The sequence below is a fragment of the Ammospiza nelsoni genome, chromosome 3, assembly GCF_027579445.1.
Source record: "Ammospiza nelsoni isolate bAmmNel1 chromosome 3, bAmmNel1.pri, whole genome shotgun sequence".
NCBI lineage: Eukaryota > Metazoa > Chordata > Aves > Passeriformes > Passerellidae > Ammospiza > Ammospiza nelsoni.
In genome coordinates, this window is record NC_080635.1 from 100,154,263 (window position 1) to 100,179,467 (window position 25,205).

A 25,205-nucleotide genomic window follows, 5' to 3' on the forward strand; every position below is an offset into this window, starting at 1 on the left:
TGTATTTACTTTCTACTCAGGATGTAAGGTTACATTTATCACAATGTATTTATTAGCAGTTTATTGAATTATTTGGTGTAGACCTGTTTTGCCAGTAAAGTATTTAATGATTTCATGTCTAATAAGCTCTGACATTTCCAACAGGCTGTGATTGCAAAAAACTCAGTGTTAAAAACCTAACAGTAAAAAAATGGGAGGCAAGATGGTTGCCTTACTCCTTTGCTTGGGGACTGGTTTCAAAGAGTTTGCATAAGCAATTATTACATGGCAAAGACAATAAAGTGTAGCCAAAGTACAAGCAGAAACACCTCCATGGTATACACAAGATTGAATGGTTTATTTGTGTGCCTCTCAAGGCATAGAAGACACAGCAGGATAGAAACATAAAACTGATGAACAACCTTATTTCAGACCAATGGGGAAGGTTCAAGACAGAAGTTTAATGGAAAGTGATGTCTTCATATTCTTTGAGAGAATAAAAAATAGGATTGAAATATATTATTGGCTGTTTTATAGATGTATCAGCCTACTAAAAATTTGCATAGCAAAATTAACACCTTTTGCAGATGCACTTCAATTCTAAGTAACAAGTAATAGCAAAACTAGAAAAAACAACTGAATCAAGAAAATGTGTTCAAAACATTTAGTGGTATGCTGGTCTTGCAACTTTGTGCAAAGTAAGCAGTTATCTCCCAAGAGGGCAGAAATGGATAGCTGGAGTGAAAACCCCTTACAATATTTCAGCTAAATAAATCCATTATTTCGAGTACAGAAGTGTTAAGTGGCATTTGAGTCAATCTAACCCTCAGTAATCTATCAACGTGCAAACACTACAAATGAAAACATTATTTTCTCTCATTTATTTGTTTGCTTTGTTTTGAGAAAGCTGTAATTTTAAAAGATTTAATTTGTAGTCTGTCTGATTGTGTAGCAGGCTATTGAATTTAAGTATCATTAGCTTAGAATTTGCCCTGTGGAATGGGTGAATACAGTCATTTATAGACAATTAGCTGCTTGCTGCTGTCTTTCAAATGCTGATCACCATGAAATCTAACCCCCACACCATGTCTGTGCAAACAGTTCCTGGCATCCTCCCACTGCTGCCTATTCTTCTGGACATCAGATTTCATAGCCCCATTTCAGCAGTAAGTAAAAAATTTGACATTGATGCCAAACTTAGAGTGATCTGGTGCCTGAATTACAACAATGCTGTGCAGTAAGCACAAAGTGGCAGAAAGAATCCCAGTCACGTCTCAGACTATCTGGAATTTAACAAGTATCAAGAGATTGTCTCTTCCCAATATATTTAGCAACAAAATCTTGCTAAACTATTATTAAACAGCCTTATTTGTCCTATTCTCATGGAATCTTGTAGGTATGGATTTGTCAGTGTTGAAACCATCTAAATTTGATCTATCTAAAATTCCTTGTGTGTCTATATCTGGTTTATCATCTGTGATATCTGAACAGCTAGTAATGGTTTCTGCAGAGCAAAATACACCTCAGAATCCACATGTCCTGCAATCTGCCTGCCTTCCAAGCAAGGCTATTTAACAACATTGAAGACAAACAGTTATATTCCACAAAATGATTATTACCATACTTTCTCACAATAGTCAAGGAGAAAGCACACTCTAATGAAAACCATGCAGACAAAAAAAAAGGAGTTACACAGCATGGAAAAAATAAATTGTTGATTATTAGCAAGAAGTCTCAGTAATACTGTCTTTTCTGAACTAGTTATGTGGTCTCACCTTGAGTACTGTGTGCAGTTTTGATTGCTGCAATATAAGAAAGTTGTTAAATTATTAGAGAGTCACCATCCAAAGGTGGTGACCACTGACAGGACCCAAGGGAATGGCTGAGGTTGTGTCAGGAAAGATTTCAGTCAGATCCTAGGAAAAGGTTCTTCACCCAGGGGTGGTTGGGCACTGGGACAGGTCCCCAGGGCCGTGGTCACAGCAGCAAGCCTGAGAGAGCTCAAGAAGTGTTTGGACAGTGCTCTGAGGCACAAGGTGTGAGTCTTGGGGATGGAGCTCTGCAGGGCCAGGAGTTGGACTCGATGATCCTTGTGGGTCTCTTCTATCTCATATTCTGTGATTCTATGATTGGTTTTCAATAGTTTCTAAGCCCTTCACTATGTTTAGGAGGCATCCTATAAACTAAGCATTAGTAATAAAGCTGTGAAAGAATCTCTGCTTCTTTTCCCTTTTCTTGCCTACCCTATCACCTTCCCTTTAACAGCTATTCAACAGCACAATGCCTTCCTATCTATTAGGAAATCACATACTAAAAGAATAGGCAAAACTCCAGTTCAGCCTCATCACTCAAAGGAATGAAGTCTACTAACATGGGCTCCATTCATATTCCCTTCACTAATACCTATCTTGTCCCTTGCTATGCTCTAGATTGGAGCTCTTTTGGAAAGGAGAAATGGCCTGAAATTTTCATTCCCTACACTACATAAAATTAGACAAGGGCCCCAGTCCTGAAAGCCAGTTAGGTGCAGGGAATAATCCTGAATAATATCAATAATCTTTGGAAAATTACTCTTCTGTTACATTACTGAGGGTTTACAGAAGCTCCTAAGATCTTGCATACAAGATTTCCAGTGCCAGCCTTACACACAAGGCTGTCAGTGTAGGCCTGTTGATGTACCCCAATCCATGTGTCCTGCTAATGAAGAGGGCTGAAGTATACTGAATTAATGGGCTTTTCACTCAGAGTCTTATTTGTGAGCATGGTTTTTGGGTGGAATCATCTCATTTCTGGGAATCAGACTGACCCCATCATACAAATCAGCCATCAAATGACAAAAGCTTCTACTCAGTGCCAGAATTGAGACATCAAACCAGTATTTTCACCACTAGCTTGCAACCACTATCCAATCACTATCTAGCCACTAATATAAAGTCTAACCATGACTTTAAAAAAAAATTTCTCATTTTAGAATATGAGTGAAGTTCATGCTTCCAACAAAAAAAAGAGTTGAATTCTTGTGTTGAAGAACAACTTTGTTAGATCTACCTAGCTCACTGATGTGTCTCTGACAGTGGCTACTAGTAGATATTTTGAGAAATACAAGGGCATAATTAATTTTTCCCATGGTTATAAGTTTTACCAGTCTGAAGCTTTGGGACTTCCAGAACGGAGATCTTGCATTAATTCATCCATTAATTTTGTCTAATTTCTTTTTAAGCCTATATATTTCGGGCATTCACAACATCCTGTAGCAATGAGTATTACAGTTTTATTATGTGTTGCATGAAAAGATACTTCCTTTTGCTCTGAACCAGTTGCCTGGTAATTTCATTGTGTTCCACCTTGTCTTTATGTTATAAATAGGGAAACAATAAATAGCTATTTCCTATTCACCCTCTCAATGCCTTTAACAGTTTCTGTATGCTTCTCTCTAATTTCATAATTTTTTTTCTTTCATAATTATCTGAAATTTCCCCATTTTTCCCCATAAATCTTAGTTTATTTAATTCCAAAACAATTCCAATTATATTTATTTTCTGATTTTACTGTGTCTCTTAGTGGTACCATCACAGAACCTTTTTTCCATTTGATTCTTCACTGGTTTCATAATAGTTCTTGATATTCTATTTTTTGCTTTAACATTTTTTAACAGAAAACTTTAGACAAGATCTACATCCAGGATCACTTTCCTCATGGTCATTTGAATTCTAGTATTTATAAATTTAAGTTTGTGGCCTTATGGTTTGTTCTCCTTCACAATGATAGATATGGATTTGCTTTCATGAATGATGAATTTTATTTGTCCCTCTATCATGTATATATGGGAGCATATAAGACCATTCTGAAACTTTTCCTTGTTATTTCCAGTGCTGATTCTTGTAATTTTGCTCCATTTGGAGATTTTTTTCCTCTCTTTTTACTTTTTAACCAGATCATTTAAGAATATATTTAATATCATATGTCTAAACACAGATACATGAGGGGCTCTTATGGCGCCTTCCTTCTCTATGAAAAATCTGCCATTTCTTTCTAGTAGTAATTGATTGTTCTTTGACTAGTTACCATGAGAGGAATTTCCTTCTTCCTCTCTTGACACTGAACTTTTTTTAAAAGAGCTCTTGTGACAGAATCTTTTGAAAAGCTTCTATCTAAATTTGTTGAGAAGATTAAATACTGATTCATTGAGATAATTATTGTTCATGATAATAGAAATAATTTGTATCTCTAGATTGGGGGTAGAATTCATCCATGCTTGGACTTTTCAAAAGTCCTGACTTGAAACCAGCCAGACTCTAATCTGTCATGGAGAAAAGCTTAAAGGAGTAGCAGAAAGTTGGTTTTTTAGTATCTCTAAGTAATGCATTCAGCTGATTGCCTGTCTGTGATTCAGTGGGCTAAGCAACCCTGTAGGTGATTAACATGGGAGGATGAAAGATGGGAAATGTTTTTTTTTTTTTAATAATTACTCAGATAGGAAATGTCTAGAGATTTACAGCAGCTACCAATTTTGAAGGCTTGGATATCACTGTAACCAGAGACAGAGATAAATGTCAGTATGTGCATCACTGCAACTGTCTTGATTATTAACAGAAGTTTCCTGAGACTGGTCAGCTTCATAGAAAGCTACCCTAAAAAAGGGCTCTTCAAACTTATGGGAAGCTAGGCTGATTGAGATTCTGATTAACCTCTTCCATTTTCTTGGGCACCAGAACTACAGTTTCTGTATTTTATATTCTTGGCTCCACAAGATACTGTGTTTACCAAACAGAGATACTCTTTCTTTATTCCTGTAGTCCTCTCTTGATTTCCTTTATTGCTCTTTACCTTATGGGGTAGACATACTGGTGCACATTGATAAAAGCAGCCCATTTGGGATCATGGGATAACAGACAAGGAGAGATGACACAAAATGTGAATGTATGTTTTCTGCACATTAACTTCAGGAAATAGGTACCAAGTGTGTCTTGGCTTCACTGTGCAAAAACAGCGTGCTTGATTCGCACCAGGAAAAAATTTTGGAGACCTGTAAGTATTCACATATATTGTTCTCTCAGAAAAGCATTCAGAATTCCAGAAGTTTTTACAGTGGAATATTTTCTAACCCAGTTACATGCACAAGCATCTCAGCAGTCAGTCTGCAATAGTTTGAATCTAAAACTGAGTAACTTTTGCCCTTGTACTTGTTACTGATATTTTTGGAATATACAAGCTGACTTTGGGGATACCTGGTTTCTAAAATATCATCTGACATCCATGACTGTGCTGGACTCTGTAGAGCTATGCATTTGACCTCCTTATGTTTATTTCTGGGACCAGTAAATCCCAAGATTTTTACTACACTTTATCCTCCTCCTGCCAAAAGTAACTATAATAGAGCCTAAGGTATCAAAGAGTCCAAAAGCCTTAATTTGCCTGGAATTTTCCTCCTGCTGTGAGAAGCAGTGCTGTAAGCTCCCTGCCCTTCAGTCAGGTACAGATGTTATGGGCAGATGAGACCCACTTAGTCTGAGGATGATTTGTGGGAATAAGGCCAGCACATATAGGAGCACAAGAACAGAAAGTCAGTAAAGATCCCAACAAAAATAGTCAGAATTTTTTCATTTCAGATTTCAGGGAATGTATCATTATTAAATATTTTATTCATATTCTTTATAATAATTGTTTTATTTTCAGTTATTGTAGGAGTGATGCTACAGTATGTCTAAAAGTTGTGCAAATCCCAGGAAAGGATAATTCCTATCTGCTCTGATGCAGTCTGCTTTCAGCCCACTGTGGACAGTGATATGAGCAACAAATTTTTCTGCTCATTCCTTTTCTGGAAATAAAGCATTTGGAGAATGAAGACCATTTCACTGGGCTGTGAAGACTGAAGACAATAGAGATCTTGACCCCACGAGTAATAATTAGATAGTGCACTGGCAGAAGAGTGACCTGAATTTTGAAGTGCTTCTGTGATGAATGTTGATCCTGGAGCATCATAGGTAATATATGTAAAACATGTATTATCTTTTAATAATGTTTTAATATATTATGTTTTCCTCTGGGAAAGTATCAGTGCTCAGAGCTCTGGTTGCTCTCTTGTTTGCCCAGAAGAGTGTCTATGTCTATTTTGTCATATTCCCTCATGCATTTGTGTTTTGTGGCCAGATCACTATGTTCTTCTGTGTACAATGACAACTAGAGCAAGAATGATGGCAAGTACTCTTTTTATCAAGTTAGTCCATTGTTGGGTGCTCAGGGTACAATCCAAAATTATTTGGGCTTGAATTTCCTCAAGCGATGGATGATGCTGAGGTTGCACCTCCACCTTGCTAAAAGAAATGTGGCATCAAATTGATGTTCATGCATAAAATGTAAAGGATAGATTTATGTCCTCAATTTTCATTTGTTTTGAATATAAGCCTCACTGCCTAGTTTTTTTTTAAATGTGGTTTTTAAAACAAGCCATCCATGGGTAAGTCTTAGCTTTTGATCTCTGGGGATAGATGAACTCAACTACTGGTTTAAGAAAGGAATCAAATCTCCACAAAAGAGATCAGACTGCCTTTTATTTTTTAAAAAAGTGGTTCCTTTTGGCTGACTTTAGAACATTTCTTTTTAGCATACATTGGGGTTGGGAGTGATTTCATTTTCTCTAGTTCTACCTTTTTCTAGAGGCTATTTACAAGTTAAGGGTATCTAGCAGACCAGATATTTACTATGGTCATCAGATTATTTAGGCAGGGCACTTATTATGTTTATCTTCTGTAAATGCTAAAGATTTGTAACTAATATAAATTTCCTCCCCCAGATTTGCAGATGTGTAGAATTTGAGAGTATCTCAGAGACATTTGTGTTCCCATTTCATCTCAGAAAAGCAGAGTATCTCCTGTAAAATTCACATTCCTTGGCTGCTTCTCTTCAAAAGCAGCAGACCTGTACATATTTTCCATTACTGCAAAACACTGCCTTAGCCAGTCAGCAGTGGGGACATTGAGTAATGCCAGGTCAGATCCTAAGGCAATTAAGAACATTTTTTGGTTTTAAATGCAGTGCCAGGAATTCTTATTACTAGAAAATTTTTGATGGAAAAGAAATAAAACAAAGAATAAAAAAAAAAAAAAAAAAAAGAAAAAGAAAAAAAAAAGGAAATAATTGTGCAAGTTGAATTTTATACTGAACAGAAACAGTGTTCCAGAAATATAACTGGAAATAAACATCCAGAGGAGGTTTCTGACAACTAGGTATGATTCTCAACTGAAGAATCAAACCAAAATGATGCAAGTTCATTTTGCTGCCTTTTGTTAATGTACAATTTTACTTCCTTTGTCTTTTCTTTTCCATTTCCCCCCACAACTTACTGTATTTAATATGCTTTGTTTATTAGAGTGCCTTGTGCTATTTAAAGAAGTTTAAAGAACTTCTGCTGAGGCAAAAAGTTGCTTTCTATTTTATACTTGCACAACCCCAGCAGCATAGACCTTAACTGAAACATCTATATGGGATAGATAATAATAGTTTAATACATGGCACGATAAGAAATTATGTCCTGTGTTGATAGATCTAGTACAAAGATATAGAATAGTCATTTAGAAGGTTTTCAAGATAGATGAAATGTAATATCAGATAAAACTTTCTACTGTCAAACTTGTAAGATGCTTTTGATAACACTGATACTGGTGTAGCCCTGGGACTGATTTTTTTTTCACTTGTAGGAAAACTGCAATAGAAAAGACTTGTAATAAGTGTTGCTGCTGTTTCATGGTGAGACATGTCGGGGCATGAATTGACTTTAATGGCCCTGATGCGCCTTCCCTGGGACCCTCACCCTTCCCCCAGGGACCCCTGCCCTTTATTTCTCCTGGGCCTGAGGTGTGGAGCAGGTGTGCCTGTCTCCTGGATGGACCTTAGACCTCTCCTGCAGGGGGCTGGTGGCCTGGATGGACCCTGCTGCTCCTGGCTGAGCACTGGGTGGCCCCTGGGCCTGGTCCATCTCGTGCTGTGGCTGTTCAGGTCCCTGCTCTCGGGGGCTGTGTCTGTTCATGGAGTGCTCCCTGTGCTGGGGCCATCCTGGGCCGTTGAGGTCCTGCTCCCGTGGGGCTGTGTCCTACTCATGGGGCTGTGTCTATTCACGGAGTGCTCCCTGTGCTGGGGCCATCCCGGGCTCCCAACTGACCTCTCTGCATTGGCTGTGTCCCAGGGCATCTGAACACAGGTTTCAGGTCTCTTTGTAGCTGGAACTGGTAATTTCAAGGGCAAATTCTTGCCAGAATTGAAAAAAAATTAAAAAATATAAAGTAGCCCTGCAGAGATTATAGTCTTTTCATAGTTAAAAAAAACCAAAAACCCAAGAGTGGGCGTGTTTTATTCACAGAATGTTTAAATGCCACTTTTTATTGACTAATTCCTTGTTTTGCATAATCTAATACTGTCATGTTGAAACGTTGGATAAAAAAAAAAAAGCTATGTCCACCTGAAAGAAAAAAAAGCAGTAAAAAAGTGTAACAAAATGAGTCAAGCAGTGTTCTGCAGAGCTCAGTGTATGCTGACCAGGGATGTGCTATGGCAGAAGCATTTATAAAAGCAGTTTAATATCCAGGTCTGGATGATGAGGAAAGCTGCTCTAAAGTAATTTCTTTGACCACCAGCAACAGTGGTGTTTCTTCAGCACTGTTTTGCTTTTCTCTAATCCGTTTCTGCATCAGTAACTCTGGTGCTTTGTTCTGCCATAAACCCTGGAGTGCACTGTGCCTGATGGGGTCATGTGTGTGCAGGTGATTTAGAAAATGATACCCCAACTTTGCACCAGCATTTAAATCCTGGAAGGAAAGTTCCTTGTACCATATACTGTCACAGCCCATTAATATGACCACATGTGGTCCCATTTGCTTTAATAAACCAAGAAAAAAAATATTTAGAAAACTTTCAGGTACGGGAGACGATTGTTTAGCAAAAAAAAAAAAAAATTTTCTTTCCTGACCTCAGGAAGGTACTCAAATCACATTCCAGTACAAATTTTTGCCTGCAGAAAGCTCAGACTCTTTGGATGAGGAACTTAAATTACGTGAAAGGCATCAATCAGGCTGTGGGAAAATGCCTCTTCTGAACCTGTCTCAGCTGAAGCCATTAATGGCCCCAAATGTGCTATTTAATTCTCTATGACTTGGCTGCCAAAACACTTGTGGATTCAATTTCTAATCTAATTTCAAACAAGACTGACAAAATAGTCCATGACAGAGGTGATACCAGCCCTAACACCTTTGCCTGAAGTCAACTGGGGATTGCTCACAGGTTTCACCAACAGCCTCCTACAGACTGACAGACGACCAGCCTGGGACTGGCAATGTTTTCAACCATCTAACAAAAGATCAGTACTGTCTAATTTGTTAAATTTGTAATGCTATCTTTTCACTGTCATATACTTTGTGACCTAAACTTCAATATGTATGTTTGAGATGTGGTATAATATAGTGGAATACAAATGTACTTTCCTGTGATCCCTAGCAAATTAGGTGGTGATGAGTATTCAGATTCTCACTAAGAGCACTTCTGAATTTACAGCTTAACAGATGTGTCAAGCAGAAAAATAAGCTACATCAAAGAAGAACATTATACAACCGTTATCTTGCAATGTGATTTAAGTAAATTTTAACTGCCAATCACTCATCCTCCAGATTTCTCAGTATCCTATTTTTCTGGTGAAATGTATGAACTTGACTCCTAATTTAAGATGGCTAGTTGGGGAACGATTATTTTTACCTCCTTTTACCTTATGTGTATATAAATACTTTATACATACAAATACATATCAGATGCTTTTACATACAAAACTAGAATATTTGCTTGTCTTTATTGTGTTCCACTTCTGTTTATAAAGAATAAAATATCAGGACAGATTCAAAATCGCCCATACCAATAAAGAATTCTTTCACCGATGAAAATTTAATCTGATTTATCACCTGCAGAAGGATTTGGAGAGACTGCGTTGATGTACCAAGAAGAACAGTATGAGGTGCAATACAAGTACTGAGTCCTGCACTTGTGTCAAAACAACCCCAGGCACCACTACAGGCTGGGGGCAGAGTGGCTGGAAAGGGGCCCAGCAGAAAAGCCCTGGGATGCTGATCAACAGCAGCTGAACATGAGCCAGTGTGTGCCTAGGTGGCCAAAAAGGCCAATGACATCCTGGCCTGTATCAGTAACAGAGTGGCCAGCAGGTCCAGAGAAGGGACTGTCCCTCTGTTCTTGGCACCAGCACTGGTGAGGTCACACCTCAAGTGCTGTGTCCAATTCTGGGCCTCTCACTGGAAGAAAGACAGAGGGGTTGGAGTGAGCCCAGAGAAAAGCAAAGGAGCACAGGTCCTGTGTGAAGCAGCTGAGGGAGCTGGGGTTGTTTAGCCTGGAGGAGAGGAGGCTCAGGGAAAACCTTTCTGTTTTCTACAACTGCCTGAAAGGAGGTTTTATTCCAGGTAGGAGTCAGCCTCTTCTTCCAGGCAGCCAGCAATAGGACAAGAGAAAATGGACACAAGCTCTGCCAGGGGAATTCAGGCTGGCCATCAGGAAGAATTTCTTCATTGAGGTTGTCTTAGGTTACAATGTAAGATGTACCCAAAGGTAAGTATTCTATCACCATCTTCATAAGCTGTTAAAACCAAATGGGGCATTGTTCCCTATCTCCTTCTTAAGTCATCTTTGATAACTCTGGGGTATATCTTCTATCAATGGGCCAGCTGTTAAAACCAGGTGGAGCAGTGTTCTTTATCTCTTCCATGACCCATCCTCCCTCCAGGAAGACAACTTCTGTTAATGGGCGATTGATTGTCACTGCATGGCTGATGAAAATTACATCATCCAATTGTGAGATGTTCTGCCTAGGGGGAGGAGCCAAGCATTTCTATCTGGATATATTCCGAGATTTAGAACACCACAACAGCCTTATCCAGTGAATTCCCAGAGTACAAGAGTCTCATAACCACCACTGGACCTTTAGAGGAAGATCAAACTCTTCTACAGGATCACTGCTTCAACACAACCACATCTGTGAACCACAGTCACTCCAGGAGGACTGCAGCCACCATTTAATCAGACTGCTACCAACACCCTGACCAACAGGGTGCCAGGTTTTACTCTGCAAGCGATTCTGTATTTTTGCATTTATTTTAATTTTCCTATTAAATTGTATTTCTGACTTGTGATCTCCCACTGGTTTGCTTTCAAACTACTACAAGGGTGACCACAAATGTTGGAACAGGCTGCCCAGGGAGGTTGACACCATCCCATGGGGTGTTCAAGAAATACCTGGGCAAGGCACTTAGTGCTATCGTTGAGTTGAAAAGGTGGTGTTTGCTCAAATGTCTGATTTGATGATCTTGGTGGTCTTTTCCAACTTTAATGATTCTATACCTTTAAGATTCTATGATTTCTTAAAAATTCTTCCTTTAAGTCAGATGGCACTCCTACAAGATGCCAGACACCTTCCTGCCAAAGTCAGCAACCTACACAAAGAAAGCCTCAAAAGATAAGCTACAAAATTTTAATCAATCAACAGAGCAGAAAATTTTTTCCTAAGTTTCTTTTCCTTGTAGTCTAATTGAGAATCGATAGGTGTTTTAGACTTTTTTACAGTTGACAGAAAAGACCACTCTTCATTTGTTGCCACATCATACTGTTGCTAAATATCTTAGATGGGAGGTTGTTACTTTGCCACTATAGTGGACCCATCACTGAGGAGTCAAGCTCTGGCAATTTTACATTGTGCTTGTCATATGAGCCAGAGTTGCTTTTTACCTCTGAAGAAAAGTTAGAGTTTTCCTAAGATCTAAAAACTATTTTCAGCAGGATGGACACAAGGCACAACTTGGTCATCTACACTACACTTTGTTTAGAGGCTGAAACTTTGTCATGGACTCATTGCAGGCAGGAACATCACCTTGGAATTTCCCAGCCCTGAGTTGCATTTGAAGAAATACTTGCCATTGCTCAGCAGCTAGGGAATTAGAGCACTTGCCCAAGAAATGCAAGAACTTGGCCATCACCTTTGTTCTAGGAGATGATGAACCCACATCTTCCTTGTCTCAGAGTTTTGGGAAGCACCAGGCTGGCAGATAATCAACAGTGCAGATGAAGTTGGATCTATGCCAAAAAGACTGCAAAAAATCCATAGACCTAGGAAGACAAAAAGTCATGTGAAATGAGGAAATGTGTATTCCCAATACTGTTTGTGCTTTTTATTCCATGTCCCTGAAGTGGATATTGTAGAACTCAGATCAGGGACTGGGAAAGAACTGCTGCAGACGTGTGGGCCCTTGTGTTTGCCCTCCCAGGCTACTGCACTCTGTAAGGCAACAAATGTGGAAAAACTTGGTATACACAAGGCCTGAGGGTCCTGTTTGTGTCCAGCAGCTGTAATATTGCTTGCAGGTGAGGGAATCTAAGTAGCACGAGAAGTCACTTCTGGTCCAGGCACATTCAGCCCCAAAATCCAGATTTTAGATGGGTGGGATCAATTTTGGCCACCCTTACTCTAGTGTGCTTGAATTTGTCCATGAACTGTTGTATTTCACAAACTATGCATCATAGTGCTGGGCTTCATTGAACCCCATAGGGAAAATGTGAAAACAGATGTTAATAATGCAGTTTATTACAGATACTGGTCTATTAAATTGAAGGACATTAAGTAGTGAAATAAATTACTAAGAAAAACAGACAATTCCAGGCATTTTCTTGGGGAGAAATCTAATTTGTTCTCAGCCACAAGCTCAGTAGAAGTGAAATAGGATCCATTTAATGCAGTTTAAAATGTAAAAGCACTCACTTGATCACATTGTATGAACTCTGTGTTCCAACACTGTGTTCAAAAATAAATATTGCAGAGATGTATGAGAAACACATGAACTAGCTTTTCCCCTGTGGGAATATTCAGCACCTTTTTGTGTAAAGAACCAGTTTTATCACCTCAGAAAATTATTCTAAAGCTAGTCACAGTTGTACTGATGTTGTGTTTGTCCTCATTAGCAAGCTGAGATGATCCTCCTTAGCATTCAGAACCAACTCCAACACTTCTGTGAATAGGTAATAACGAAGAGATGATGTGAGAAAGAAGCTTTCCATCCTTTAAGAGACAGTTCAGATAAGAAGAGATTAATAGTTGTCACTGGGGAATCTGAACCAAGAATCAGTCTTCAAAGCTTTCCCAGGTGATAATGGTGCAAAGAAGTCAAAGCCAGATCATAATAAAAATAAAACAATCTTGGAACCCAAAACTGTAATTTTTTTTTTTTAAATTTGGGTTTTTTGTTTGTCAAAAATAAATGAGCTTTGTGCAACTGCATCTGCTGAGGTAATTCTGCCTATATGGTGACTTTTTTGAATCCTCCCTAATAACTGGAAAGTTCTGTCTGATTTCTACTACTCTGACAAAGTGGTAAACATCTCTAAAATAATTAAGCCCCAAGATTTATGCAAATAAATTAACAGTTAGAGGAGAGGAAGTCTGTTAAAGTCTGCAACAGGAATGTATACTCTATTAGAATGTGCATGAAAAGGGAGCCTGAAACCTGGAATGAAAAACTTCATTTGGGCAGCATTTGGGCAGTTTGTGAAGAGCAGTGTTTCCTGTGTCTTGTCTGGCCAAAGTCAAACAAGTTCAAGGCACAGATTTATAAGGAAAACAGGCATTTTCAGCTCCAATGTTCAGGAATATAATTTTTTTACTTAGTAAATTATTTATTCCTGATGTGACTCTGCTTTTGACTGGGTTGGGGAGAAGAAATTCAGTAACACTATGAGAAAGACCAAGGCATTTCTGAGCCAGTCTAAAGCAGAAAGTCTGGGCAGTCATGTGAAAATGAATTTGTCATGTGATTTATAGTCCATCAACTAAATCAAATAGGTTTTGATAATATGCATCCATTAAAGTGTGTCTTGTTCCAGTCTCTCTTTGGGTTGTTTTTAGATGGCTGTAATCTTAACATAAAATATATTAATCCTAATTATCTAATCTAAAACTTTTCACTCTCCATGATGCATCATTTACAATGAAAGACTCCATTGCTCAGGCTTCAACTTCTTAACAACTCTGATTGAGAGAAAGCCTTTTCCTGATTGCTAAATCAGAATCTCTGCTAACTGTGTAAGTATGTGTGAGAGTGCAAGGACACTGCATAGATGTGCATATAAATTTAGGCTTCATGAAGAAAAATCTATTAAACTGTGCAGCTACTTACAAGTGCTTTTGTCCAAGGACGTCGACGTCAGTGAAGCTGAACCACAAAACTGATCAAAGAGTGGTTTATGACTGTGCCAGTATTGCAAATGTACAACTGAATCCAGAAATTTTTTTCTATTTTCTCTGTTTTTCTACGATGCACAGTGAATCAAATTTTCTAAATGTTTCCAGCAAGCAAATGGTATCCTCAGTAGCTACCATTTAAGCTTGAGAATTTTTGCAGTGGGATTTCCTAAAAGGCTTCACAGAAAAAAAGGTTCATTGTTTGAAGCCAAATTCAACTTTTTGTTAAGACTGATCAAAATAGTTTATACAGATTTTCATAAGCTTTTTGCTCACAGTGTGTATTATTTGGCTTAGTGATCACAGCTGAAAAGCGTGATTTTAATAAAGAAGTTGAATAAGCAGATTAAAGCAAGTCACAGGGCCTGCCTCATTCCAATAGTAAACAAAGTAAACTACTTTAATTAAGGCAAGACAGGTTATATATATAGCATGTGTGTTATCATTGTTTGGTTTGCTTCTTCCATTGCAGTAATATTTTAAATAGCCAGCATATCACAGATAAGAAAAATTACTTTTTATTAAGCAACTGATCTCCTTGATACATTTTTTGCAATTTCTTCTGATGAAGTAAGATGAGCAGTTGCTTTAAACTCTAATTCTAATCAACATCCCTCAAACACCCAGGAATCAATAATTTGTTTACAAGACCCCATCAGGAATGACTGAGCTAATCACTTTGGGTACACCACTTGTGCAAGGACAAATCCATGCTCCTGTAAATGCCTTTGCTAACTACAGATTGATTTTATTGACTCAAGTGTTCAGCATCAGGGGAAAGAAGTGGTCGGAAGGAGACTGGCAATACCAGTATGGCAGGTGATGTGTGCAATGAGGCACATAAGCACAGGGTTGAACAGGTTCCCAGGCTTGGAGCTAGGAGGGAATTTTGCTCAGGGTGTAGTGATCACAGACTTCAAAGGATTTTGGAGGTTTTCTGGCTTTGTTAAAATCGTGCACATGTGTTTACACAATCACATTCCTGCAAGAGCTGAAAGGAAGGTGCTTGGTGACCTTGGCTGCTCTTTGTCCTGCTGCTGTGGCCTCCAAGATGCTGCTCTTTCTGAGCCACCTTTGCTAATTGGAAACCTCCAACACGGGAAAGATGGGAGAGCATTAGTTGTGGGCACATGATTACTAGCAACTTTGATATTAATCAGCCAGTAATCACACCTTCCAACCAAACACCAATGCCAGACTGCTGGGGAAGGCACAGTCAATCTCACTGGGCAATTTCTATGTAAAGGAACTCTACTACTTTTCTTGTAGCATTTTAAGCTTCAGGGTATTTCTCTAATGAAGGATTTAAAAACATGTGACCCTTGGCCAGAGATTTGGTTCTGTCACTAATGCTGCAGCTCACAATGTTTGAGAAACCATGCCCCATCACTGGAAGAGTTCAAAGCCAGGCTGGATCAAGCTTTGAGTAACCTGGTCCAGTGGAAGCTGCCCATGCCTGTGGCAGGGGACATGGAACTACATGACCCTTAGGGTCTCTTCTTATCCAAACTATTCTGTGATTCCATTATTTTGTGACCTAGAGTTCTCAGAGTCTTCAGGTGGAGCAAAAACCAGGTGCCAGTAAAGTAAGTTCTGTTAAATTGGATCTCGTCATTACAGCAACATTTATGCAGAGACAGTGTTGCATTGTAACACATTAATTATTTTTTTTAAAGTATTTTTGCAGATGAATGAGTAATCTCAGAAGCCGGGGCCGCCGGGGATGCAGGTATCCATGGTTACCTGCGCTGCCTAGCGACAGCTCCTGACGCTGCTGAGCCAGCCCTGCCCTGCTCCCTGCAGCCCCATCCAGCCCCAGGCCAGCTCCCCTGGCGTCGGGGAAGCTGCTCTGCAGTCCAGGTTAGAATTAGAGTTCGTGGTTTTATATAAAAAAAAGAAAGAGGGAGGGGACCGATGAAAGACTCTGGTCTCTCTAACAGCAATAAAAATCCAGTTGTGGCTCCAGGCAGGATCTGAGTCAGTGTGTTGATGTAAATCCTCAGCTGTGCTGTAAGACACAACTTTGCACAAAAGTTCATTTAGGGCAGGATTTAAGGGTATTGATTCATTTCTCAGCCAGACATAGACCAAGTACTAATAAACTAGGGTTTGACTCCTTGACTGGGTGAAATGAAGCATAGCTTCATTAAAAAAAATATTTATGTCATTTCAGAAACAGAAGATGCATTTATCTTATAAATGAGACTTAAAAATACATTTATAAAAAGGCTATGAGTCAGATTCTCCTAATTATGTCAATTTAAACTGAGTTAATTGCAAATTTAGAACAATAAATTTTACTGGACCTGGTTATGAAGGTCTTCTCAAATGTTGCTGGTTTATGCATGCCATGACTCACCAGCATCAAGTCATGGCATACAGAGGTCTGCAGTTGATGTCACAGCCTTGGGCTCTGCTTTTCAGAGCATTTTCTCAGAAGAATGACTTGCAAGTACTTTTCACCTGAGTACTCAGGATGGTATTTGTGGTCTAGCTGAATTGCTTACACAAACAAGAGAACAAATTGCTTATGTAAGTCAGGCACTTCTGGTGCAGTCTTGTCTGTAAATAGGGATGCCCTTGTCTTCCTCCTCAGCCTCCCCTGCTGCAGCACTCAACTGCCTTGCTGTAGAAACTTACCAAAGATTTTTTCTGAGCTTATAGTCCTGAGTTTGCCCTTCCAAGCAGTGTTCTGCTGAGCAAGAGCTCCTTTAGGAGGTTTCTTTCTGGACTATTGATCTGTTTTTGGCCTCTGGTACATTCAGGGGTGCAGTCTAATGAATGTGCTTTTGCAGTAAATCCTTGAAAGCACTATTGTTTTCTGATTAATTCTTGCTCATGACTTCCTTGAGGTTAGTGCCATGGGAGGTGTCTCTTACTCTAAATCTTCCAGAGTAATAAACTCAGTCATCTGTAGTGCTAGATCATTAACCTTGTCCCTGGTTTGGGCTGGATCAGCTCAGACTCCTCCCAGCAGTTCTTGGGCACTACCTGGGAGTTAGTACAGAACAGACACTGTTCCCTCCAGGCACTTTGAAAGCAATCTACAGTGCTTTGGAGACAAAGAGTGGTCACTAGTGCTGGCATTCTGGATATTTTGGTCTAGCCAGTTTCAGTATAAAAGAGTTCTGGGCATGTTTAACCTTCTGTAAAGTAGTGCAGTGCTTTAACTGGTTATTACACTGTTTACTTGCCACCTCTTGAGCAGGCTGAGCCTGATCACATTTGCAGAGATATAAACAAGTACAGGATTCTCATTGTTTTACATTTACTGAGATCCACTCAGAAAAACAGAAACCTGCAAGAAATGCATTTAGAGTGCAGATGGTAGTGGTTAGGATGCAGGTGTTTTTCAACCAATGTCTGTCATGGGGAATAAGAAAGTTTCAGCATGTTGTCCCATTTTTATGGAGATTCTAGGCTAGAAGGTACCACATGGATTCACTAAATGATGTTCATCTGTGTTTATCTGTCAATTCTTGTGTTGTAACTGGATAGTTAGCAGTGGGGGTTTGTGAAGCACATAGCAATTAGGGTTATAATTCAAGACTCCTAATAAGATCTATGGTTTATTGGGTAAGGAGAGAAATGGCCTTAGCAAAACAAGGGACTGATGTTACTGAGTATGATACTGGTGTCCTTGCACAGTTAGAAAAGAAGGGACTTTTTGCTCACTTGGAATGTTCTCCAGAATCTTTGTAGTAAGTGCATTTCTCCTTTATTTCTATGCCTTTTTAAGCGTGATTTGAAATTTTCATTGGTATTCTTATTATTTCACATTGTAATTACAACTCAGGACTAAGATCAAATTACACCCTTCCTTTCTTTTAATCTGTGTATCCTATCTCTTTTGCTTATCATTAAAGTTGTATCTTTCCTTGTATAGAAAGCTACAACTTTCTTTCATCTTCTTCCTTGTAAAACACTTCTTGGCTGAATATAATTTGTTCTTCTGTGTAATTTAGGCTAATAATTCCCCTTGCCTAATTTGCAGCCCACATAGTGATGCAACTTCCCCTTGTTTTGTTCCCAGATAAGTATTGCCACGATTCTTTAATAAAATTATGTAGGACTCTGTTTACAAAAGAGTGCTTCTGTGGTATCTTACTGCTTTCACAGGAAGCTTAACAGCTTGCAGAACAGTAAGTGGCAAATGTTTAAAGCAACATTATGCCAACTTGAGGACAAACTGTTCCTCTCATGAATGTTTTCAGGCTTAAATGAGAGGAAAATCCCCCTTACAGAATGTGAATTCTTGGAGGCGGCGGGGAGTGACTGCCACTTCTTTGCCTTGCCAGCAGCTCTGATTCTCAAGCACCTCCCAAGGCTTTTTTAGATCAGCTGTAGTGTACTCCCAGCAGCAAGTAGTGATAAAGCTGTGACTGGCTTTGCTGAGGAGCAAAGATTCCTCTTCCATGGAGGAGGCAATAAGTCTTCCAGTCTGTCTCAGACAGAAAATATTGGGTTTTGCCCACAGATGCTGGAAAGGTACTGAGGGAGGAGACATGAAGCCATGGCAAAACTATTAATATTAGTAAGCAAAGACTGGCAGTGTATTTGCAAAAACAGTGAGACAGAACAATTCCAACTTAAACAGTGATGAGTCAGGCCGAAATATGTGGAAATTTGGGCTTGGATGAGAGTCATCCATTAAGAAGATTAGTGGATATTACTGAACTAACAGTAGTTTAACTAAAGAGAGAAAGGAGCCCTCTACAATCTCCTGAAAGGTGGTTGTAGTCAGGTGGGTGTTGGTGTCTGTCTGTCCAGGCAGCAACTGACAGAATGACAGGACACAGTCTTCAAGCTGCACCAAGGGGAATATAGGCTGGATATTAGGAAAAAGTTTTTTAACAAAAGAGAGATAAAGCACTGGAATTGTCTGTCCAGGGAGGTGATAGAGTCATCATCCCTGGATCTGTTTAAAAAAAGACTGGTGCCATGGTTTAGTTGAGGGGTTAGGGCATGGGCTGGACTCGATAATCTTGAAGGTCTCTTCTAACTTAGTGATTCTGTGATTCTATGATTTCACAGAATTATATTGGAAAAGACTTCCAAGATCAAGGTGTCTAATCTTTTATGGATCACCACGTTGTCAACTAGGCTGTGGCACTAAGTACCACGTCCAGTCATTTTGTGAACAATTCCAGGGATGATGCCTCTACCACCTCCCTGGGCAGCCCATTCCATTGTTTAACAAGCCCTTCTGTGAAACAATTCCTCCTCATGTCCAGTTTGAACCTCCCCTGGTGGAACATGAGGCCATTTCCTCTTATCCTGTCACTGTCTGCCTGAGAGAAGAGGCCAGGCCCCACCTGGCTGCAACCTCCTTTCAGAGAGTGGTAGAGAGCTGCATGGTCACCCTTGAGCCTCCTCTTCTCCAGGTTAAACACTCCCAGCTCCTTCAGCTGCCTCTCATGAGACTCACTCTTTAGATGTTTCACCAGCTCTGTTGCCCTCCTCTGGCCTCAGCAGTGCTGAGTTCAGAGGGACAATCTGCCCTGGTCCTGCTGGCCACACTATTACTGGTACAGGCCAGGGTGTCATTGACCTTCTTGGGCACCTGGGCACACACTGGCTCATGTCACCTGCTGCTGACCTTCACCACCAGGTCCTGTCCCACTGGGCCCCATTCCAGTCACTCTGCCCCCAGTCTGTAGTGCTGCCTGGGGTTGTTCTAGCCAAAGTGTAGGACCTGGCACTTGGTCTTATTGAACCTCATTCCATTGGCCTCAGCCCATCTATACAGCTTGCCCAGATTTTAATACATTTTAACAGATTTTAATGTTCTCCGTATTAATCCTCTGAAGCAGTAAAACCAGCAAGCGGTCTCTGCCCATCATCACTATTCTTAATCCCTGGACTTCAACTTCACATCAAAGTATTCTGGTGGCTTTCTTTGACTCCTGGGTCCTCGATTCTTTGAAGGAGGCAGGGTGGGGGGAACTGTGTGGCCATTATCTGTAAGTAATCCAGGACTTTCAAGGGGGTGCCTGGGCTGATGGATTTCCGATGGGTGGTGTGCTGAAATCCAAAGCATAGAAAATGTGTTGTATGCTTTCTACTTTGTGGCCAGTCTTTAGGGTAAGGCACAACTTTGGATGCCCTAAAGATGACAGAGTGCTCAACTGATGCTGTGAATTTACCATGGGTAAGGTACATCAATTTGCAACTCATGTTTCTTGAAGGCCCAACTGTACCTGAAGACTTTGTGAAGTATGAATGAATTTCAGGCTGGGATGTCCCAGTCCTCCACCTCAGAAATATGGTCTAATAAGGGGAAAGAGAGAAATAGAATTAAAACCTCATCTGATGAAATCTGTGTTCTAATAAAAAAGCCGCCATTCTTCACTATAGGAAAGGATGTTTCCAGTAAATAATGAAAAATGTTATTTGTCCAGGAAGCTTCCTAGGAGACAAAGGAGAATAACAGCTTCTAGAGCACAAGGCTCCTGAAGATATAGGTAGAATTCATTATGTAGCAAACCTTTATGTTCATAATAAAGGGAATTGTCATGTTTCAGTGTTTTTCATTAAAAAATAATTTTTCAATTAACCTACTAGATTTTGCAGAAATTTGTAATGAAAAGCTGTTTAAACAAAACTCTTCCTTCATCTGTGTGCATGGGCTTCAGCTATGTCTGATCAAGGGGGAAGAAGCATTTCCTGTGAGGACCCACAGCCAAGGCTGGGCTGCAGCTGGTGTGGAGAGGGATCACATTCTGGACCAGGTGCCCAGGTTGCCTTCAGGTGGAGGCAGGGGGAACTGAGGTGTTCCCAGGTTTCATCTGGCTGAAGATTTAGATGGGGTCAGTATGTGCTTTCAGACCTGCTCACTGGAACCTGTCCCACAGCTTAATCAGCCAGAAAGCACCACTTGGTGACTTGGCCATGACCTGCAAACTTGGTAGGCAAATTACCTTTGCAAACCACCAGCAGCAGCAAATTTTCTAAAGAAGGTACATTGACCAGAGATAGGCCAAGAAGAGTAATTTACATGACAATAAAAAAATTTAAAAACATATATTTCAGTGCTCCAAAATTTTTACCTTCTCATAGAACTAAATATAATTGGGGGTGGGGGAGAGGAGGGATGTTTCCATTAAAAAGAACTATTTTTCTGCACTAATTTTATCTTCCGTCTTCAAACTTGACAAGCAAAATTGCTAAGCAGGTGAATTTCAGAGGCCAAATAAGAAGAAGTTGTAGGTTTTTTCAAAAATTATTTTAGTTATTTCAGTTTTTCATGCACATAGAAGCAAAGTGCTTCTATGAATCCCTTTGGGGAAGAAAGAACTAACTAGAAAATCCTCTTTGATATCCATGAAGCTTGGCTTGGGGGCATGGAGTTAGGCAAGGTTTTGAGGAATTTTTTGAAAAGTCTAAAATATACTTTAAATCATGTGGACATTCTTTACATGGAAATCCTGTTTTAGTAGAGAAAAGGGAAAGAGCATGAATGATGAAATATTTGCTTTGTATGTAAGAGGATGTACTGATCAATGTAAAGAAAATACTATTTTGTGATGTACGGTCCATTTTTCATGGGGATTTCAAGCAGAAATAATTGGGACTTTTTTAAGGTGATTAAGTTATGCCTGTATTGAGGAAAAGGAAACATCATAAGGAGGATACATGATGTGGTCTGTACTTCCCCTTACATCATTGACAGCAGTCAGTCTGTATTTATAAAAAGTAGACTGTACCAGTAAGATAAAAAACTGGATTCAAGGCCTTGATTATGAGAAAATGAAGATTAAAGGGATAGTGGTTTTGATTGCAGTGCTAGACCTCTGTAAATTAATAACTGTCTGAAGCTTCATTAGGCACAAAAATGATGGAAACATTTTTGTTTAGTTGTTTTGTTCATTAAACGCCAACAGTATGATTTATTCTGATAGATAATTATTGTCTAAAAATTATTCTTTCTTTATGGCAATTTTGCAATGGCTGCAACAACTTGTGCAACAAAATGAGGACAAATATGTTAGTAAAATAATTTTTTTTCCTTTGGTATCTTCTGTAAGCAGGATCCCATTCCTGAATGCTAGATTCACTTACACATGACATTAAAACTCTGAAGCAGGACTGCAGGAAACAGCAATTGTCTGAAGGCAGCAAAGGTCAGTAAGTTTTTGTGCTCTGCTGGTTTTTCCTCAGTTTATTAGAAGGAGTTGAAATTCATCTCCTGGCACAGTATTTTCCATATAAAATTATCATAAGCAAGTGTGCTACAATAATATTTTTCATGATAGTCTACTGCAATATATCACATATACTTTTATGATGTTCATGGAAAAGGAATTAATTTGTGGTATAGTATTATGATAGATAGTTAGCAGATGTTTTATTGTTTTTCAAACATAAAAATAATTACATCAATGCAAAAAAACTGGTGGCATTTTGACTAATTTTCAAATAATAAAAAACCTGCTTCCATGCATATGTTTATTTTCATAATAATAAAAATGAGAGCCATAATAAAAAGAAAATAACCCTGTACCTACACCATAAAGAGAGAATGTTTTTCTCAAGAAATGTTTCCACAAAACAACATAGATTGTCTGAAGGAGTCATAGTGAGCTCACTATGGATTTGATAAAGATGAGCAAAAGCAATTATTAATTGCCATTTCTTGAACAGATTAGTTAGAGGTGCCTCTTGTGAGCAGTAAGTTCCCTGTCCTATAAACTAATACAGCAATTAGATAGCGTAGACAATCAATATCAAACCACTTCTGATAAAATCTCTGATTTTAGTGGAGAAAAAGTATTTCAGTAGCTTTGGAAAGGAAGACTGCCATAAGAATCTACAGTACAGACAGAAGTACAGACCACATCACGTGTTGCCTTTCAAATTTTGCTATCACAGCTATTTGTTAGCTCCAGGCACAGGGTATCTGGTGCGAGCCATAACAAAGTCCCAGGGCTGTACATTGAAAAATTGTATTTCCTAAATATTTGTAAAAGAATTTCATACAAAAGCCTATCAGCCAAAAGTTTGTAACAGAATAATACTTCATATGTCTCAAATATTTCCCATGTTCCATATGGTAGCATTGAATCTCCTTGATTGTTTAAATATCTTCACAGGTTAATGACATCTAAGAAAATCTTACTTTTCATCACAATCCTGGAGTATTTGGTTCTATTATGTTCTCACTTTAGGTTTAGTTAGAGACTAAAATGAAGAACATCTCTCTGAATGCAGCCAAACACACACTGCAGCAAACCCAGAAGCAGAGGCTGAAGGTTTGGACACACAAAAATAGAAGTAGCTGTGGCTGCTGAATCACACAGTTCTATGAAGTGCAAACCTGAGGTCTGGATTGTATCATCCATAGACTAGAGCAGAATGATTAACTTCCTCAGGACAATGCAAAAAAGATTACAGGTTTTTTTGATCAGTGATGTGTTGGAAAAGATGCTTTTAAGCAGGCATTAAACATAAATATCAGCAAATATCAGATTTTCTTCCTTTGTCAAGAAAAGAGAAAAAAGCTTGTATTTCCAATACTTGGAGACATGGGCTGTCAGGGACAGAAACATAGTATTCTTCAGGGAGGTCATTCCAGCTCTAAATGCTCATTTTAACTGTAAAGAATGGAGCTGATACAGGCTAAGTAAGCAAAACTGCAGTTTCTTCTCTGAAAATTCATGTGGAAGTTAAAGTACACTGAGAAGAGATTTTTGTTTCATTTGTTCTCTGCTGTCATGCCATTGCCTGGTAACATTTTCACATAATGTAGGCTGACACTTGGAAGCAGAATTAGTAGGAGGATTGATTTTGTTCCCTTGAAGAGTTTATTTGCTTTACAGCAAAATACTGAATGCTTCAGGTGTGAGCTCAACCTCATCAATTTCCAATCTCAAACTTTTATGTTTAAAATTATGGTGATTTTATGTTGAATGTTACTTTTATGTCTTGTGAGAACTGCAGCTCAGCTGCTTGTATCACTTTTTTTTGCAATTTTCAGTGGAAATGCAACATCCCACATGAAAAATTATCATATTTAATAGTTTAGTAGAAACAGCTTTTGTCTGGAAAGAGACCAACCAACATATTGAAACTTTTCTCATGTTATTGTGTATTGTTCAAGCCTGGGATGCACAAGAAGTGCTTCTGCTAGCCACCTGCAAAGCTGTGGGAAAAGGCACTCAAAATTCACCTAATTTTGATGTTATCTGTTCATAAAAACTCACATGTAATAAAAAAAAACCTGCAAAAAATATAGTTAAGGATGAAAGATCAAGCTGCACAGAAGCTAGGGAGCACCACAACCAAGAGTTGCCCCTGAAACCTTCATCTAACTACCATGGGAATTAATTTTCTGCATTAAATCTTAAAGGCAAAAAATAAGGGGGAAGAATAGTATATGATTACTTAATTAAAGAATGTATTGAAATACAAGTGCACAAGGAACAGAATAAAGGTTGACAGGAAATAATTTATCTGATGTTTCCTATCTTCCAGTGTCAAGCCTCAGTTCTTCAACCTGCATTCCCCCATGGTTGGTCACACACCAGCTGCAGTGCCATAGTTGTATGGCTGAATTGGTAAATGATAGCAAAAGAACTTCCAACCTAAGTGATATTATATTCACATTTTAGTTTTGTAGTTGGTTACTTTATTGATTTCAAAAGGTGACTGAAAGCTTTAGTTTGACTGAAATCTGCTTTTACATGACAATTTAAGAACCTCGGTCATATTAGAACCCTCTTGTTTATCAGATTGCTGATATCAAAGCTTCCTGTAGGTCACCTTTGGACAATAAGGGTCTCTTATTTTTTTGTGGGACTATCAGTCCAGGTGCTAATGCTTAAATGCCCTGATGAAGGAGAAAGAGTAACAGAGTGGTTCCTCTACGGAATGAATTTGTGCTCTGTGCTATGTGGCACTTCTTGATTGAAGGTGGATAGCTGTGGCCACCTTCCAAAGCATGGGTGGAGAGATT

At 39.0% G+C, this 25,205-nt stretch overlaps 1 protein-coding gene across 1 annotated transcript in view; it reads left to right on the forward strand.

Annotated features, from left to right (window-relative positions):
- Nucleotides 1-1,031: 1,031 nt before the first annotated feature.
- Nucleotides 1,032-25,205, forward strand: part of LGSN (lengsin, lens protein with glutamine synthetase domain) — a 60,020-nt gene continuing 35,846 nt past the window's right edge. The window contains exon 1 of the mRNA XM_059469486.1: nt 1,032-1,145. Coding sequence (XP_059325469.1) covers nt 1,032-1,145 — 114 coding nt within the window. The remainder of the gene's footprint in view (nt 1,146-25,205) is intronic.